Here is a 21,140-nt window from a genome sequence, read left to right on the forward strand (position 1 = left end):
ATGAAATCAATATGCACATACTTTCTTTGATCTCAATAGAAGAAAAAATATATTTAAGTTCTTATAATATAATATGTAAAAATTGACAGATGCTGCTGCCAAGGATGTTCTCTATTATGTTGAATTTGTTAATTCTTTGAAATCTAATGGAATACTGTAATATAATTTAAAATTAAAAATAGGAGCTCCTACAATGCTTCTACAAAATATCAATCAAAGTGTAGGTCTCTGTAATGGTACCAGATTGATCAAAACTCCATTAATTGTGAAAGTAATTATGGCAGAAATCATTACTAGTAGCCATATTGATAGTAAAGTTATATTTCATGCATGTAACAGAGACAAAATATCATTTATTTTCAAAAGATGATAGTTTTTGGTAAGACTTTGTTATGCTATGATAATCAATGAAAGTCAAAGCCAAATATTAAAGAATGTTAGGATATACTTGTCGAAGCTTGTGTTTTCTTATGACCAGCTTTATATAGTAGTTTCATGTGTGACACCACATCATGGACTTAAAATTTTGATTAAGAATGAGTATTTTGGGTTTGAAGATTATACAAAGAATATTATTTATAAAAAAATTCTTTTTGATCTTCCTTCAGGTACCTTTTCTATTATTGAAATATATAAAATAATTTAGTAGTTTATTGTCTTACTTATAGTTTATTATGCATATTAGCCAAATATTATCTCTATGAGCAGATTAACAAAAGGAATAGAATATAGTCTATTGATAGAATGATCATTAAAAAAGCGTAGCTAGAAATCAAAGTCAGACTTGCAAGAATATGGGATTAGATAAATCTAATATTAAAAATCAATTAATAAGCATTGATTGCATATTGATTGATGAAAAGATATCTATCATTCTTTCATGGTCTACTAGTAAATTTTATGGAATATATATATCTTTATAAAAAATATTCTTGTTTAATAAAGTGAATTTCAATACAAGTATCAATATAAAAAGAAGATGCAGAGTGACTCAAAAAATTGCTTATTGAAGGAAAAGTTTGTCTTCCAAAATTTTTATGTTGCTTTAAACTAAAAATATTTTTAGGGCTATCCTTCATCCATATATTATTTATATTAATTGATGGACTACTATTAACGATGATGATAGCTCTATTGCTCTTTAAAAAATTAATTTCATTAATTTTAAAAAACTCTTACTCAAAAATCATAATGATCTTTATTTGATAGGTATATAATGGCAGCATATGTCACCATCATGTTATTATATTTTTTTATATATACATATGCAACATTCATATACCATTTTTCATAATAATTAAAAATACAATATTATCATATTTTCTTATGTATGTTTCAGATGTCATTGGATACATTGTTGTTGTTGTTGGACCTCTTGATTTAACCCATATCAGATAAAAATTGGTTTATAAAAGAATTTTGAAATAAAAAATTTAAGATTTGAAATAAATATTTCATTATCTATATATTTTTATATAATATAATGTAGTATCATGAGGCACCCATGATTATTTTTTCTTGATTCGTAGTATGAAAAGAATTTCGATTATATTTTAGGATAAATTCAATGAAGAATTTTGAGAAAATTATAGGAACATCTTCTTAACTTTTGTCTAATTTTATTTATACCCCCTCGACTTTAAAATATGTTAAACTAATCATTCAAAATTTTAAAATATTCTAATATGATCCTACCATTTATTTACGAACTAATGGTATTAGTTTTTTATTTTAATAGATGAAAATACCTTTTGCTTATATTGGATGGATTACTGCAAAGAAAGAGATGGAGATAGAGAAAGTTGCCATCAAGGGGGAGGGTGAGATCGTAGAGGTCGGCGTGGAAGGGGAGGACGGCATCAAACACCCTGTAGGCAAGATTGGAGGAGGAGGAAGATGAGGAGAAGTATTAGGAGGAAGAGGATGGGAAAGGAGGGAGAGCACTTATGGATAGGCTTAGAAGAGGAGGAAGATGATGACGAGAAGTGGATAACGAGAAAGGAGAGGAGGGAGAAAGAGAGGTTGTCGGTAAGGAAGGGCGGAGGTGGAGGAGGAGGAGATGGAAAGGAGAGATGGGCAGGTTTGGAGGAGGAGAAAGAGTAGGACAGGAAGGGGAGGAAGGGGAGGTGGGAGAAGGAGTTCGTCAGTGAGATGGGTAGAGGTGAAGGGAGCCAACATAAAGGGAGATGACTCACAAGCAGACTTGAAAAAGGAGGAAGAGGAGGAAAAGAAGACAGAGGAGAAGTAGATGAAGAGAAAGGAAGGGGGATGAGGGGTCGTGGGTAAGCTTAGAGGAGAAGGAGAATGAGAAAAAAATAGATGAGAAAGAAGGGGAGGAGGGAAGGAGAGATTGTCAAGGAAGGGACGGAGGTAGTGGGAGCTGCCATAGAGAGGGACATGAGCGGGCTTAGAAGAAGAGAAAAAGTGAGAGAGGAGAAAGAGAAGGAGGGGGAAGGGCCTAGAGGAGGAGATGATGAGGAGAAGAAGAAGATGAGGAGGATGGAGGAGGGAGGAGAGACATCGGCACCAGAGATGGAGAAGAGGAGCAATTGGAGAGAAAAAAGGGAGAAGAAGATGGGCACAAAGGTAGTTTGGTCCTTTTATAAAATAATGATATCATTCCATAAACAGAGATGGACGGTAGAACCATATTGAAATATTTCGAAAATTTAAAAGACTAGTTTGACATATTTTAAAGTCAGAGGGTGTAAATGAAATTAGACTAAAATTGAAGAAATATTTTTATAATTTTTTTAAAAATTTAATAAAAATATTGTATGGAGAAGAATAAAAGAAAATGTAGTTATTATCATTTTGGTTAAGATGACTGTGAGAATATATAGAGATAATTTATCTCTCTCTCTCTCTCTTGTCAGAATTAATATATCAATATATGTTTCTTTTATAAAAAAATATGTTTGTCATAATCCTTTGAAACAAGATATTATATGGATTCATAAATATCAAAAATCATTAATTATCGAAACATGTTACAAAATATAACTTTATGATAATGTTATTTCTAAATATTGAACTTATATATCGCCGTTTCAGTGTATCAAAAAAAAATCATGTATCGTCTCAAAATACGAGTTGTTTCAATTACATTAATGGAATAAGAATATCAAATTATTGTTGATCCTCAGTAGGAAGTTAACACCAACAGAAAAGCAATTAAAGAATTGCTTGAATTAGAACTAGATTGCTTTCGGATATAATTTAAATCTGTTTATGCTCAATCTTATTTTAAATATAAATATTAAATTAATTAAATATCTTTTTAGGATATAAAATTTATATGTAAAGTAAATTTAAAATTCACTGACACCTCCTATGGCTGATGGTATAAAGCTTATTTTAGTTGTAAGTTTGCGATGAAAACATATGGTGACGCTTTTTGGTGCAATCAGTGTGGCCAGAATGATTAGCTTCTAATACGATAGTAAGGCCATTATCCTTTTTAAAATTTTTTTCTCTAACAAAAAAGTTTATTTTCATCAAACAAAGCTCTTAAAAATTTATCATACTTTATCAGGAATAAATTAAACGCTATTGCTGAAGATGACACTAGCGTTACAACTTTCATTATATTCGAAAAATTAGCTCAATAATTAATTGATATTCCATGTATTAATCTTGCATTAGATTCAAAATTTGATAGATCCGCTCTTGCACCTCTCGTTAAGAAGACTCTTGATCACATCTATATTATTTAGATCATATTCGATTAGCAAGGCTTCAACGATAATTTTTTTAATTTTAAAATAATCAAAATTTTTTAAAAAAAAAATTTGAATCATCATTTTAGATTTTAGAAGAAATTGTTTTCTCAACTCTTGATAAAGATGTAGAGATCCAACTTTTTTAAAAAAATCCTACTATAAAAATATCTTCGAATATAACTTGATAATATATCTTAATTTTATTTTCTTATTTTACTATTCCTTAAATAATAAAATTAATATAACCTTATATGCCCTATTTAGATATATCCATCAATGTCAGTGATCAAAAGATATGGTGCAAGATAATTCAGTTTTAATTGTTATCTCCATACTTTATTTTTTTACAACAAATTCTATTTTTTCTGATCCAATTTTTATTTTTCTTTTCAAAGGATGGAATTGTTCTGTTGTAAAATTTCCTCCAGCAAATATAAAGACGAAGGAGGATATGTCGGGTATTCAAGTAAATATATGAGCAATAAAGTAATTCCGCTGGGAGAGCTAGGGTTTGGTACGTATCGCCGGAACCTCCACTGAGACGCGCTCTCTGATTAGGGTCTCTTCCCTTCAGGTATGTTTCTTGTCCTCCGGCTCCTCCGCTTTTAGTCCCTTTTGTTCTTTTCCTAAAAGCGTTTGGAAACCTAATTCTCTTCGCTTTTCTAATCATGCATTTTTTGTTAATTTTTGATGGATCTTTACCAGATATATGCCTCAATGTGATATCAAAGTTGTCATTTGTGGCCTCAATTTGATTATTTTGCCTTTTTATTAGTTTTTGGAACTCTTCTTCTGGGCTTTTAGCGGATGGGTGCTTATTATCGTTGATTTGCTTTTGTTTTGAAGGAAGGAGAGAAGCTAATAGACTATCCCTTTGAGGAGGAGCTCGACAAAGAAAAACTATGAGGTATTTGATCTTATCTGTGACATCATATGCTTTGCTGTTAACTTCCCTGTGATGTTATCAGTTTTGTGATATGGGCCGTTTAGTATTTTTGTTGTTTTTTTAAATGGGATTTGTTCGATAATCTTATACTGTTGCTTTGGTGTTTGTATGTCCGCATTTGGATTAAAATTCTAGTCATAATATTTGTACGCTTACGTTTTATTTGAAAAATTAATTTTGTTGCGAGAACAATTCGCTCTTACGTCATGAAGAGTTGGTCTCCTAGTTTAATTGGAACCCCTCTTCTGGCATCTCTGATCTTGCTTATTGATCAAGCACTGGGTAAAAAGGCGTTATCTTTCTGGCAGCATTTTTTTTTCTTTTCTTTAGGTATTCACTTTTCATGGGGCTGTTCTAGTTTCCTGATTTATTGAACTTTTGATTTGCTCAGTTTATCTGGGCATAATATTGATCTCTTGCTGCATGGGAATTTTTCAGTTGGGGCTGGGACTAGGGGTGGATTTCTCTTGCTATGAGCAGATATAACAATGCAATGACTTTGTCATTTCTATTCTTGGTATGTCCTATGTGGAGCATATTCTGTCATTGAAATAGTGACTATCATTTATATAAGCCACTTTTAGCCGATACTGTAGGTTAACAGTATTGTATTGATATCTGTAAGGAAGAGTGACTTGATTATTTAGTTTATATTAGATGACTTTGTATTTTGACAACATTAGTGACCTAGTTTGGTTTCTTTTAGGTCATATTACAAGCTGCACAATAGACGTCATAATGGGAAACATTATTACATTTGCATTCCTATTTATGATGATTTGAATGACTAGAACTATTGAAATGCTCTTTGTTAATTTATGCTTTTTTATGGACTTGAAATCATCATCACTAACAAAGAAGTATGCTCTGACTTTGTATTACTTTTCTGATTTTATGTTATCAGAGATAAGATAACATGATGACCTATGTGTAATGTTTTTGGTTGTGGTGTCTTTATTCTTCTGTAGCAAGCTGCAGAGTGATGTGTTGAGAGAGGCTATCTCTCAGATTGCTAACGATGCTAGGGAGAAAAAGCGCAACTTCATTGAGACCATTGAGCTGCAGATTGGCCTAAAAAATTATGATCCACAAAAGGATAAGCGGTTCAGTGGTTCTGTGAAGTTGCCACATATTCCACGTCCAAAGATGAAGGTTTGCATGCTTGGTGATGCTCAGCATGTGGAAGAGGTACATTGAACTGTCCTTACTTGTAAAAGGAGAACCTTTATTTCTTTTTGTGAAGAGATGTTCTTTTTTAGGTAATGGAATTCTTTTCTTGAGCATCACCTATTAGCTCGGGCTTTTTTTTTTTTTTTTTTTTGTTTGTTGTTCGCTTCAGTTAACATTATCTTTGTGTGAGTGGCTGCACAGTCACTGTTGTCTCCTTGCAACATGTAGTACCCCATTCAGTGTAGGAATGGATCAGAGTGCTCTTATTTTCTTGCTACCTAGTCTAGATAATTCATCTAGGACCACTCTATTTGGACTCTGTGAATGTTTTGAGATGAGCCCGATCCTGTCCTGAATTCTACTAGTAACAGGACAACGGAATTTCTTGAAACTTCTATTAATAATTATCTACATATTTGAGATTGTCTCAGAAGTAATGTCCAATATATGCAGGCTGAGAAAATTGGACTGGATTATATGGATGTTGAAGGGCTGAAGAAGATGAACAAGAATAAGAAGTTAGTCAAAAAGCTTGCAAAAAAATATCATGCATTTTTGGCATCTGAAGCTATTATTAAGCAGATTCCTCGACTTTTAGGCCCTGGTCTTAACAAGGCAGGCAAGCACTTTTCTTGTTCTTTCTTATATGGAATATTAAGTGGTTCCATGTTGCTGTATTCTTAAGTGATAATTCTAGATGGTTGCACTAAAAGAAATTGTTTGATCTTTGTTAGATGGTAATATGCTTTTGAAAAAAAAATCCTTTCATAGCTATTGCTGAGGTATCATATCTAGCATAACTTACAAAATCTTACCTAATGAATTCTGAGAACCTGTTCGTGGAGTTTCCTGCTTTATACATCATTGCCTATGATTAGCATGATTTTAGATATCATCCTTTCTGCTTGTGCATGTTTTCATAAATTTTAACGAGTGCTGATGGTTTTATGTTGTGTTGTCATGCATATAATCTTTTAGCTCAATCTGCTGGACTACCACACTTTGTTCTGTCATGTTTTGCTAAGCATTCTATTGCCATTGAATTTCATTGTTGCTGTTGCTTAGGCCATCATGCTTTGGTGAGTCGCTCTAGGATCTGCTTATATTGGTTCAGTCATCTTCCCAATTCATTCCAAGCGTTCACTGCCTTCATGTGCACTGTCAACTGAGGCTAGTAAAAGTATCAATAGATATTATGTAAACTGAATTTAGGATCTGTTTTGCATCGCTGTAGGTAGTAAGATTTTGTTTGTAGAGCTTTCGACATTAGAGCTTTCATTAATAGAGCTTTTAATAAAAAGTTGTTTGCTATTTGTTAACTACATTTGTGAAATGCTGTGGAACTTCAACTTCTATCTGGTAACCAAATTGGGAAAATACTTTTAGTATCACTAAATAACAATAAGGGATATTGCATTGTACTTTCAATTGCCTAACTATTTGCACCATCAAAAACTCTGAGTTTATAAATTATTTAGTTTGTTGCTTTAATTTAAAAATAGAATACATAATATTTTTTAGAGTAAATTACAAAAACCCCTTGAGATTTACGTTTATTACACTTATGCTCAATTAGTTTGAAAAATCTACACTTATGCCTAGTTAAATTAACAGTGTTAGTATAGCCGTTTACAATATGTAAAAAGTTAAAATTACCCCTTCTACCTCCTAGACACACCTAGCATCCTCACCACTCTCTCTCTTCCTCTCCTCTTTTTTTCTTCTTCTCCCATGCTTTGGAGGTTCATTGCATGTGCATTGCATGTGTCACCACCACCCCCAACCCCCACCCTCTCTGATCACGGAGATGTCAGTAGCTGGTGAAGCTCATTGTGGATGTGTTGCTCCAATGCTACCTCAGAAGGTTGCATGCTTCGTGATGCAGTACACAGGCTGTTACCCACGGTTGTGTATCCTAAACCCCATCACCACATCCTCCATCACCAACACATAGATCCATCCCACATGGTCCTTCCACTCTGTCTTATCCTTGTACCTGCAATAATGTGTTATGTTATGGAGCCAATGGATAGATAGAACATTTGGAAGATATTTCAGCAAAAACAAAGGTGATTAGCATGAATGCCAACAAGAAATGATCAAGACAGCTTTGACAAAGGTGTGAGGATTGAGGGGTGGGCGAGGGACCCTGAGTGGGTGGCCAAACTTGATCCCTGGGTGCTTCGCGGATGACTGGCTGTGGAACTCGGCAATGAGAATGGACTCCGCAAGCGCTTCCAAGTTGCCAACGCGCTTAGGCATGAGGGCTGCATTGAGGTCCTCAAGTCCTTGGCCCTTAATGACTGTTTTTGCCTCGGTGTTCGTGGGATACATATTTTTCTTTTCTTTCTTAATGAATCACTCTTTATATTCCATTGTACTTGGAGGGCCAAATCCATGCAACGCGAATTGCCGAAACATGCAGCCAGTTCCCACACACACAGGGCCCACAATCATGTGCTATTATTGTTTTTTTTGACTTAATCTTTTTTCCCATAGAAATTGGACTTCAACAATCTTATTGGACAATTCCTATGAGGGGTTTTAGGAACATCAAAAGAATGGCTTAATAGAACATTTTGCAATTGTTTCATCCAAATTAAACCATATCTTTTTATGAATGCAAGAGGGAGGAAGCACAAACTTCCTCCTAGATTTGTTGAAGAGCAAGAAGAAATAGGGGTACTCTGAACCAAAGAAAAAAAAAACACAGGTTTGAATGGAGAGTTCAAACCAAGAAAACTCTTGCAACTCAAGGCTATTGACTCAATGCAGATCAATATCCATAGGAAAACAGAGTCTCATGGGGGCATCGTGGGTTGTCCTCAAAATCATGAAGAAATAGAAGAAACAACCCATTTTTTCATATCAGAATCAAGAGTCTACCTAACCCAAAACCACCAAAATACCCAAGAACCCAAAAGAGTTCTCCCAAATTTCATCACCCCCAACCAAACTCTTAGTTACAGAGCACAAACCATGTGAGACTGAAAACCACATAGGTGAATGTGATAAAGGCCATGGTGGTAAAACCCCTTGCCGACCACTTTTGCATAGTGCCACCCTGGGCCTCGACAAACCACAAGCTTTTGGCCCTTAGCGAATCGTCCTCCTTTGACAGATTGAGCTCCACCCCCTTCTTCTTCAACTTAAAGATGCATCTTATGAGGAGCATCAGCATCCCATCCTCTCCAGTAGCCTCTGGAGGAAGTTCTCGGTGTCAATCTTGTAGCCGATGGCCCACACGATGCCATGGAGTAAATGAGGGGGCAGAGGTAGAGGATCCAAAAGTGGTGGCAGGCGTAGCCCAAGGGGCCTAGAGCGATGGTGGTGCTATGGAGGAGGATGGAGTGGAAGGAGGAGGTATAAAAGAAGGTTATTTTTTTCATTTTCTATTTTTTTTTTGATATGGCATTTGAGTCTAACAGTTTGACTAACATTCCGTTAAGTTATGGATTAAAGTGTTAGATAAAAATAAACTTCGGGGAAGTAAGCATATATTTTTCAAACTACTAGGTGTAAGTTTAATTTATCCCGAATCTCAGGAGGTTTTTTGTAATGTATTCTATTTTTTAATATTTATTATAAATATGATAATATTTTATTACATTATTATATAATAATAATGTTAGTATGATATAACGTTATTATTTTAATTTAATATTATAACAATATTATATTATTATATTATGATTACTCTAGTATACTAATAATGATAATAATATAATACAATAGTGTTATTGTATTATGTTATATTATATTGTTATTATCTTGTGCTATCAAAATCGTTATCATAAAGTATTGTTAGTGTATACATTATTTTCTATATTTTAATCTTAATAATATAATAAATAATGATATTATTTTTTGTGCATGATTACCACATAATATCTGGAATAATGATAGAGCATAAATATTTACCAACATTCTCTGTATCCATGTTACAAGTATAATATCTTCAATATATAAGTCAACGACTTATAAGAACAGCCACTACAACCACGCAAAGCATCCATCTCATGGTTATTCAATGTTTGACTTTGTTTTGTCATTCATCAATCTCTAAACAATCATGAGGGAGTAGATTCTCCCTATAATCATAAATTCTAGATTCTTAATTGTGTGATTATGGCAATAAAAGGATACCAACTTAAATTGAATATATCAATAAAAATATTTTAAATTAGTTATTTAAAAAATTTCTTTGTAGGACTCGAACTAGGGTCTCTTGGGTGAGTTTTTGCCTAGAAAAATGGGTTGTAGATGCGTCTTAATTAGAGCTTTTGCCCTAAAGCACTAAATTGAAGCTTTTCATAGTAGGTCCTTTTATGCTTTCGGAGGAGCTAGAAGGTTATTTCAAAAATTTTACCAAACACCTCAAAATCATCCAAAAGAGCTTCTGAGCCTCTAAGAAGTGCTTTTTGGCCCTTTAAAAGCAATACCAAGCTGGGCCTTGGCATATAAGGAAAGTTCAAACACATTAAATTTTGATTTGAGTATAGTCCCCTATAGGCAATATGGAAGCTAACATTACATTGACTTTTCAATTTTTAAGATTTTTTGAACTGCTGAAGCATTTGGATAGTTGGACTTAACACAATGCAGTAGCACTTGGAAACCCAAAAGTGGAGCTCTTTGCTAACATAAGCAGAGGTTTTGGCAGTTGGCTTAGCTTTTTGGTGGTTATGCTAACTGATGTCTACTTAATGGCACACTAATACTGATTATATCAAATGTCGATATCAATTAGCTTAAAGTGTCTACATGCTTCTAATAGTAAAGCATATACCACTTTCCCTGAGAGCCTTGCAGTCATATGGAGAGCCTTAAAGTAAAAAAGTGTGCACATCCTGTTGATGAATTCATGCATTAATGCTTCCTCTTCTTTTATTTTTTAATTGAAGTAGTTCTTAATGTATCTGGTATGATTAATTCTTGCTTATGCTATCCTAGCTGTTACCATTAGAATGAACTTACTAGCATTGGAAACTATAACCTGTTTGAATCCTTGCCCCTATGTGGGTGAAGAAAACATTGGGATGCCCACTGACATGCATGAACACAGTAGAAACGTACATTCCTGCACCTAAATTAATATCTCTTCCTTGGAGATGGCAAATTTCTGGATGTTATGAGCTCCATCTCTTCTCAGGCAGGAATATCTACTGTCTAAGATTGTTATCCTTAAATTTCTTGTCTCTTGATGCAAAAAGAGAAAAAAATGGGGGAGGTACTTTATCCTTTAACCATAGTTTATCCTTTAAGATAGTAGTGTAGTTTATTCCTTGAAGAGAGATGAACGAGTCTTATTTATTTGTACTTTAGTTGGCAAAGTGTAGGAAAATTGCAACAGGAGTTCATCTCCTGTTAGTTTGTGGAGCCCATAAATTCTCTTTGTTGTTCTGTCAAGTATTAGTTGGTGCCTTAATTGGCATAAGAATGTTACATGTTTTTATGGTTTTTTCCTTTAACCATGTCTACTTATATGTATATACGCTGGCCATCTATGTTACAAGCTGTGATAATACCCTGAATGTTCAGGGTGTTATAATTTGCCTATCAATCATTGCTAGTTTTAAATAATAGAAAATTTTCAGAAAGCACCAAATATTAGTGCTGTTATATATGCCTGGATATTCTATTTTCATTACCTTTAGCCTTCTTGACTCTTGTGAGATGTTTACTTGATTATCAGCTTTTACTGTTAACGCATCCATTAACCTTCTGTTCCATTTCTTGCAAACAATTTTTGATGTATTGATTTGCAGTGCAGGTAAATTTCCTACATTGGTCACACATCAGGAATCTTTAGAGGCCAAAGTCAATGAGACCAAAGCGATGGTGAAGTTTCAACTGAAGAAAGTTCTTTGCATGGGAGTTGCTGTTGGGAATTGCGCAATGGAGGAGAAGCAGATTTTTCAAAATGTGCAACTTAGCGTTAACTTCCTGGTGTCTTTATTGAAGAAGAATTGGCAAAATGTATGTAAATTTCTCTCAAAATTTGCTATCATTTAACTATTTCTTCTGCTAATTTAGCAATGTATTTAACCTACATGCCTTGATTGTGTGAGAGAAGCAATAACCAAAATTTTCTGCAATATGCATAGTAAAAAAACTGATAACTCATGTGTTATTTCTGTACATTATTATGATGTACCATTGTTTCAATTGTTCTTTTAATGGGGCAAAAAGGAAAAGAAAATATTTGGAAAAGGCTGTTGTTCTTGCTGCATCAGAATAGTAAGTTAAGTACACTATAACATTATAGTAAGTTAAATACACTAACATTTTCTCTGTATCAGACTATTCAGTCTAGAACACCACCATTTCTTTTGCTTTTTTGTTTTTACGGTAACGAGTCTTTTGATGCTTGCTTTACCATGTTTGTCACGAGAATGTTCCAAATTGCATGAATGGAAGGCATGTTTCCATGAGGAGTCTTGCTGAAAATCATTGTTTATATCAGTATTTTTTTTCATCTTTCATGCTATATGTATTTGTGGCCATTTTAGTTCTTCGAATGTCTAATTTGCGTATGGTAGTTGCATGTTCTAATCGGCCATTTGCCATAAACTGGGACACATATCCCTGTATACTATTTCATGTCTTACTTCTTTGGAACATGTGGGCAGTTGCTATGTCTTGAAGTATTTTGCTCACTGTTTCTTGTAATGCTATCTTGATATTTACCATGATTATTAATCCAGTTCTACCTTTGTTGTATACAAAACAGGTGAGATGCTTGTACCTGAAGAGCACCATGGGCAAACCTTATCGCGTGTTCTAAGAAAAGGCGTGCAAAATCTGATGCTTGCTTACCAATACTTGGTTGAGCTGCTCGAGCTCTTTCTTTTATTATTGAGTCTTCTCTTCGCTCTCTCTCTTCTTAGTTTTGCAGTTTGAACTTTCTTTGAAGTGTTTATGGTCGCCTGTTGAGATGATAGTTGTTGCGTAAGCATTTCTTACCATCTGGAAGTTTTGTTTTTCACCACAACCTTAGTCGATGGGGTATGGTTCAAATTCAGATATTGTTATACCAGTTTGGTTTGCTGCCATCTTTAAATGATAAGCATTGCAGGGGTATTTGGTTGGGATAATTAAGGTCTGGAATGGAAATAGAAATAGATGACTCTCATTCAACTATTTGGTTGGAATGAGTCTTATTCTGATTTTCATTTCAGAGAGAAATGGGAATGATGTATTTTTTTCATAATTGAATTTGGACTCATCCTAACGGAGTCAAAATTTCATTTCAGTAAAATAAGATTAAAAAAAATATATATTATTTTTTTATCTGTATCATATCGAAGTTTTCAGTGGAATTCGTTGTGAGGGAGCAGTTGGGGTTCTCTGTCCATCCCGTAGACTTAACCTCCTTCCTGCCGTCATCTTTTCATGCTGCTGCACCTAAATGGCCCGCCATAGTCTGCCCGTGCAAACCAAGCAGGAGGATGAATCCAAGTTCGAGGAGGAGGAAATGGATTTGGATTTGGCACGAGGAGGTGGAGTCGGAAGAATGAGTTATCTTTTTGTAGTTGCATATAAGGTGTTTGTGGAAATACCGACCGTCGCATCTCATATCCTCGTGTCGCTTTTACCGTCTCTGGTTGTGAATGGCTGGTGGTTCATCTTTTGATCTTATGCAAGGTTTTTGTGGAAATACGAATGGACCAAAAGACACGAATGTGTCTAGCTCTACTTGCACAGCTAACGAACGATTTCTTAAGTAAAAAAATTGATTTGGATTATATTCTAATGACGAGGGAAAGGTGATTGTCGAGGGAAAAATAGTGATCATTGCTGCCATTAATTTTTTGTAATCGATAATTTTATGCTTTTTCTTCATTTGCTTTCTTATTCTTCCTATGTAGATGTAACATGGTATACAGTTGAGTGACATTTTAGAGTAACAATTTGTTAGTCACCGTGCTATTGCTTAATGATATCTATATTTTTTTAATGATATTTATATTTTTTTAATGATAATTTTTTTAAAAAATTAAATATATTATTATATTTAATTTTTATTTAATATTAATTTTAAAATAATTAATTTTTAAAAATTTTATTTAAGAATAAAAATAAAAATTTAAGTTGACTCTGATTTTTATCTTTATATGAATCAAACAACAGCAATAGAAATTATCCATTCCGATTTTGATTTCGATCGCGAACCAAATGCTTCGGAGGATTAGACCATTCCGATTTCGATTTTAATCTATTTTGATTTTCATTTTGATTCTGATTTTGATCGCGAAGCAAACACCCCTGCTAGTCTTTGACTTTCGGAATGGAGATTCCTAAATGCATCTAACCTCAATCTGAATTTTCATGTTACAATCTGTTGAGAGAAGCTTATATTGCTATACTCATGAGATTCTAAGCCATGTAGAAGCCTAAAATCTGGAACTGAGGAAGAGGGAGTCGTGAGATTTGATCTTTCACAGAAACTGCAAGATTTGATATGTACGCATATGATGTGTTGCAGGAGCTATATTGATCGGCAGATTTTTTTTTTTATTCTGCTTTTGCATTTCTGGAATCATAGTTGGATGTTACATAGGGGTTGTAGGGGCTTGGAACTGTCAAAACTCTACTTGAGCCTAAACAATTTCTTCATGCTGAGCTAAATCTGTATCTGCCTTGAACTGGACATTGCAGCATCACCATGTGCTAAAACCCCATGGTTTATCCGGATGGTCTGCAGCGATCGAAGCTGCCGCTTCATTTTCTCTATACAAGTCGAGACTGTGAGAGCCTCAAGTGACCCCAAGGAAAACAACAACCTGTGGAAGGGGAGTGTAGCCATTATCAAATTACAGTCTACAACTCCTCAACCCTTCACCTGCTCCCCATCTGCTGGTTGGTTAGCTTCTCTGAAATCTTAGCAGCTGTGAAAAGAACTCATATGCGGCAACCATGTCCCATGCATTGTCAATCATAGGGTGATCAATCTTGTGAGCTTTGTTATCTCTTCATCAACTGCTGTCATTCAGTTCGGTGCTTCTGCAGGGGATCAATTCCAGAAGAAACAAGAAAATTCCCCTGGTGACCTGTAACATATGCAAACCACTAGTGGATAAATGATCCTCCTTTTTTTTTTTTTTCCTCTCCTCCAGGTTTTTTAAATATTTTGCTGCAACCTTGTGAAAGCCTTTTCAGTGAAATGCAATATCCAGGAAAGGGTTGCATTTTCTTTGATAAGCAATGAAATTGGCTCTTTTGTTCGGCCATTGTAGCAGAGAACTAGAGATAGATGAGAATAAAAAAAAGGTAGCTTTACTGTCTTCATGCATGGAAGATGCATGTCAGGTATCATTTTTTAGTGTAAAGTAGAGCTAGATGAGGATCAAAAGATACCCTTTCTGACACACCATCTATCCAAAGATGTCTTTAGGCAACTTTGGCGAGCTTAAATCCTAGACTGCAGCAACTTGAGACTAATTTTAGATATAGTTATTGACTATATGCACTAATTTTAAACAAACACAACTATCTATCGTTTCAATATATGCAAGAGAATACCTAACACACCCCTTGATCACAGATTAAAGCAAAACTGAAACTTGTGACGAGGATTCAAAACGACTTACATGATTTGCTTTTTTGCTTTCTTTCTTTTCTTTTCTTTTTTTTTGGGGTAATTGATAAGGATGCTTTTGAAAAGGCTAGACTGACTATGATCCAGACTCCAAAGTTTCATTGAAAATTAGGTACAGCACTAGCAGATTCTTCTTGACAACCAAATGTTTTCATGGTATTGGAATTTCAGTGTGACCTAAGAAATGCATCGATCATTCATCGCATAAATGCTTAGCACCAAAGCAAGGCATGCTCCATCCATATCTTTAACCTTTGCAGTGATCCTTTTATTGTCCTTCCCAATATCCCCCACCCCTTGCCCCAATCTCCTTCCTATAAATCTCCACCTCTTTCTTCTTTTCCTAAGAGAGAGGGGAGGGAGAGGGGAAGGGACAGAAAAGGCAAAAAAAAAAAAAAAAAGAAGCTCTAATGATCTTGTCATTGATAACCCATCTGTGCCACTGCATCCAAATTGAATTATTTTCTTATGAGCTAATTATGTATTCTATTTCCTAATTTTATCATCTTCATTTACCATCAGAAAACAGACTTTGCACCACAATGAAGCCGAGTGACAGCCCACAAAAGTTTGTGAACCATTCATCAAATCAGATTAGATGAGTTCAGCTCAACCATTCGTTCATTTTAGCTGCTGGCTCCCAAAAGTTGTCATGCTCCTGAACCACAATTTGTTGTTGCTCCATCCGTCATTCAACATGGTAAAAGAATTTGAAAAGCTTGCACAACTTTACTAAGATCACTTTCCAAATAATAGCAGAAACAACCTTTTCCCAAGTTAAAGCATAAATCCCAATTACATGGACGATTTTACCACTCACAGGACCCGCTTAGATGCACATTTTTGTAATCGAAGTTCTAAGATCTATAGCTAAAGACGTTGCATACATCAAATGTATTTACAATATTCGATATACTCCAATACACTGATCATCATCCTCCTGCAACTAGGCTCGATACTCTCCACTTTCTCACCATGCCCTCTCCTGTACCATTTCTCTCTGTCTCCTTTGTACCTGCAAACAAGTTATTTTCTTCATCTCCATGATCTCTCACTTTTCTCTTTGATCCATTCTCTCATATATCTCTATTTGTAAATGCATGATCTGACCCTTATCTCCTAGATCAGGAGGATAGGGCTTACCATCTTTGAGGAGCGTTCATTTTGGAGGTCTTATCCTTCACCTTAGATACTCTCTAAACTCCTTTTGGCTTAATAATTATTTTATTGAATAGATCTCAGTTGACTAATATTTGGAATAGAGATTTTGCATATTAGGCCAGGGGAACCGTGCCTTGATTAGGGCTCTACTATCTAAAAGTAAAGCTATTGATTTGCAGACCTGAGAAAGTCTTTGTACACTGCATGTGATATAATAAAATTGACATAGAGTACACTACCTTATTACATTAGAGCACGTAGCGTACTTAACGATGGGATAAATATTTAATACTATCCAGCTTTTTCTTTCTCCAATTTTCAATAACAAAAATACCCTGTCCTCCATAGAATAAAAAAAAAAAATATTATGCCTCGAATGACTTTTTATGAATATATATGACCTCTTGAACCATATATATGACTTTCTGTCTTGAACCATATATATAATTTTCTATATATTTATGATATCCTGAACAATATATATGATTTTCTGATACCTTGTATGACTTCCTATATATATATATATATATATATATATATATATATATATATATATATATATATATATATATATATATATATGATATCCTGAATAATATATATGACTTCTTGTAAATATACATGTTATCCTGAATAATATATATGGCTTTCTAATACCTTATATAAATTTTTATGAATATATATGATATTCTGAACAATATATATGACTTTCTATGAATATATATGACATTCTGAAAAATATATATGGATTCTTAATATCTTATATAATTTTTTATCAATATATATGATATCTTAAATAATATTTATGATTTTTATTAATATATATGACATCCTGAATAATATATATATTTTTTTGATGCCTTATATGACTTTCTGTTGGTTATATAGGGCATCAGAAAGTTATATATATTATTTAAGATGTTATATATATTTATAAAAAATCATATAAGATATTAGAAAGTCATATATATTGTTCAGAATATTATATATACTCATAGAAAATCATATATCTTATTCAGGATGTCATATATATATTCACAGGAAGTTATATAAGGCATTAAGAAGCTATATGTATTGTTTAAGATGTCATATATATTATTCAAGATATCAAAAAGATATAGAAAGTTATATATATCATTTAGGACATCATATATTTTTATAGGAAGTCATACAGGCCATCAGAAAGTAATAATAATGTTCTTTCTTTATCCTATGGAGAGAAGGATATTTTCGTCACTAAAAATTGAAGAAAGAAAAAGACTGAGCGGTATTAAATGTCTGTCCCATCTAAGTGCACTACATGCCCCAATATTATCAGATGGTATGCTCCTATTGCACTGCATACGGTGCACAAAAAATTACTCTTGCAGATCTAGATTCACCATCCCCAAGTTGGGAGGACCGTAGGTTGTGTGACCCTTTTAAGTTGTGGATCCCCAAAAGGGTCACACAACCTAATGGGACTTTCACTATGCCTAAGCAAAGATAGGTTTGGATTGGAATGCAAGGCTTATGCTTTAGGATTTTTGAAAGGAAGCCTAAGTGATTGAAGTAACTATTCTAGGTTGTGAGTAGCAGATCTATAGGTACCTCTACCATCCTAATATTTTAACCATGCATTTTTTGTAAATTTATTTTGAAGCTTGTATCTTGACTCAACGAAATTATCATATCTAAATGTCTAGTTTTAAATGTGTTTTGTAAACAACAATAGTCATGATTGTTGAAATTGAATTAATAGATTTTTTTATACAAACATGAATTGAAAAATGAATATTATGTTGTAATCTACATAAAGAAAAGATTTAAGATATGGATCAAGCGTAAAATATTTTACTTGTGCATGATGCAAATTTTCAAAGAACATTTTGTTTCGATTAAGCATGTTGGAGATTTATAAGATGAGACCATATAATTGTTTTATTGCTGTGGAAATGCATTTGAAAGTTCATGAATGTTTGAAAACTCTAGAATGTGACAAAAGAACTAGGTTGTGAAATGGACTGATACTGGTTAAGAAATATTCTCCAGTCTAACTATGATTTGGGCTTAGCCAGCAATGTTGGTTGATAGCAATATGTGTTCAAAAATTAATTTCTTTTGGGCCTCTGTCATAAGTCTAAATGTGGTTTCCAGCTTGCACCATAAGGTCAAATATGATTTTAGGACTGACCATAAGGTCAAATATGGTTTTAGGCCTTCTTATAGGGTTGATTGTGGCATGGTCGCATGAATCTAAAGAGCTTGTATATGTAGGTCTTCTTGAAAAAATTTCAAGAAAGTGTGTTTTCTCAATCATTATACTAAATGTAGCATTTTAAGTTAGAGAACATCTATAGCCAAACATGGACCTCTCATCCTAAATTTGAAAAATTACTTATTTTACAAATTTATACTGACATCCACATTTATTCAAATATTTTTACTATTATATGCTTAATTCAAATATTCAAATGTAGCATCTTACCGAGCTATTACTTCATAATCCATTTTATTGTTTTTAATATGTAGAGGAATAGCATGGACTAGGTTTTAGGTTGAGTACTAGAGGGCATAGGATTTAGATTGATCTCTTTTTATGGTCTAAATTTAGGTAGTGGAATGATGTTGTGTGTGACCTTTTGATCATGGAATTAGTAATGTTGGAATCCTTATGATAGAAATTTATAGATGCTCTAAACTTACGACTACCTATTCATTGTTTTTTGATGAAGCACTACCTATTCATTGTTGCTTGGTTCATTATTATTTGGAGAATTTGTTCTTGAAAATAAGAATTTTTTAGCTAGCCCTTGCAAATTATATGGGCCTAGCCTTATTAAATGCATGGCCATTTGCCACATATCCAGTTTGTAGCGATGGGTCATGATGCACTATAATATCACTATTATCATAAAATGAATCGAGAATACCACTTCTATTAGAAGGACAACAGCCACTTTGAGACAAGATGGTACCACACCTCAAAGTGAGATAGCATTACCTCCGCTATCACAAAATGAACCTCTATGTAAAGATGAGAAAACACCACCACTATCTCAAGACGAGACACTAATTCATCACTATCACAAGATCAATCTTGATATCAAAATAAGATAACACCACCACCTTAAGATGAGATAACACTGTCTCTACCATCACAAAAAGAGCTACGAAATGAAGAGATAAAACTGCCACTATCTTAAGGTGAGAGGGCACTGCCACCACCAATAAAAGGACAACCACCACTTCAAGATGAGATGGCACAACTACAAGCATCACCTCTATATCTAGTACTAGTGCCACCATCTTCATAGGCAATGGCACCATCACCATCATATCTTTAGAAGCTAGAAATCTTGTTTTGATTTTCTATTCTAATATAAATTTTTTAGAGTTTAGTAATGGTTATAAGCCTCTATGAATAGACAAGTTTTATATGCAGGAAATAATACACTAGAGGAAAAAAAGATCATTTGCGATCTTAACTTGCCAATGCTAGAGGAAAGCATTATGAAATCTCTGAGTGCACCGGAACATTGCAATACTATTTAAAAGCATCGAAGAGAAGATATGCTTATAACAGGCATTAAATATAAATTAGAAATTTTTGATGCTTTTGTGATCGGTTGGGAAACTTTTTTGTCAAATGACACTTGAAAGCATCCTTGGACGCCCTAATTTTTGACCTCCAATACTTTCTTGCCCAATTGATTCTTTTTAGCACTGTTGTTCTCCGGCCCCTAAACTTGCACCCCACCAACCAACTCCACCACCACCACCTCCACCTCCTGCTCCTTAATTTCTATCCTCGTCTCCCAAGCGATTGCTAGTCAGAACCCATTATCTCCTCCTCGTCTTGTAGTCTATCATCCTCTCTTAAGCATCCGTGGGTTTTGATTGGAAGTTCCAGACTCGCACCATCAGCCACAAGGCAGTCAAGGCCCATATTCTAGACCAGCATCAGTAGTTGATTTGAAAAAAATACTAGGGATGACAAGTTTTCCTGTAGCGATACCATCACTTCCATCTTTTTGATCTTTCTCTAGTTAAAAAAGTTAAAATCTCAAAATTCTTTTTTGGTTCAAGAAGTCCAGAAAATTCAATCCATCAATGGCCGACCTTCATGCGAGGGGGCTAATGGGCTTAAGCTACATTTGTGAAGTTCTTTTCCTTGGATTCTATCCTACCTTGCTTCCTTCTGTGATAGGCCTTCTAATTCTCCCAATTCTCAAAATATATAGCTCTGAAATCAGATCAAATATAGAGTTATAGATCGGATATCAGTATTTCTATATCTATATTTGTTTTATTTGATGAGTACAGATACATATGTGGATACAGATGGAATATTGAAAAATAGATATAAATATGAATTTAAATTAGATAATTAAATTTAAAACTATAAAATTAAAAATAAAAAAAATGACAAATCAATTTAAGGGCATATCAATAAAGTTATATATTTTTCTAGAAAGTTATTGAGCACTATATAAAATTGAATATAGTTATAAATAGAATCGGATATTCGGATATAGATTGGATGATTGTTTGTCCATAT

General features: G+C 33.9%; 1 protein-coding gene across 2 annotated transcripts; it reads left to right on the forward strand.

Moving 5' to 3' along the window:
• Positions 1-4,201: 4,201 nt before the first annotated feature.
• LOC105045232 (large ribosomal subunit protein uL1) lies at positions 4,202-12,935 on the forward strand. 2 transcript variants are annotated; one of them, XM_010923438.4, is made up of 6 exons: positions 4,202-4,296; positions 4,569-4,629; positions 5,637-5,856; positions 6,292-6,457; positions 11,612-11,817; positions 12,572-12,935. In XM_010923438.4, exons 2-6 carry the CDS (start codon positions 4,625-4,627, stop codon positions 12,623-12,625), a joined length of 651 nt encoding a protein of 216 aa, XP_010921740.1. In that variant the 5' UTR covers positions 4,202-4,296; positions 4,569-4,624; the 3' UTR covers positions 12,626-12,935. The 2 variants fall into 2 exon arrangements, with proteins under 2 accessions (XP_010921740.1, XP_029120465.1); XM_029264632.2 differs by lacking the exon at positions 4,202-4,296 and adding an exon at positions 4,346-4,452.
• The last annotated feature ends 8,205 nt before the right edge of the window (positions 12,936-21,140 follow it).

The sequence above is a fragment of the Elaeis guineensis genome, chromosome 5, assembly GCF_000442705.2.
Source record: "Elaeis guineensis isolate ETL-2024a chromosome 5, EG11, whole genome shotgun sequence".
Taxonomy (NCBI): domain Eukaryota; kingdom Viridiplantae; phylum Streptophyta; class Magnoliopsida; order Arecales; family Arecaceae; genus Elaeis; species Elaeis guineensis.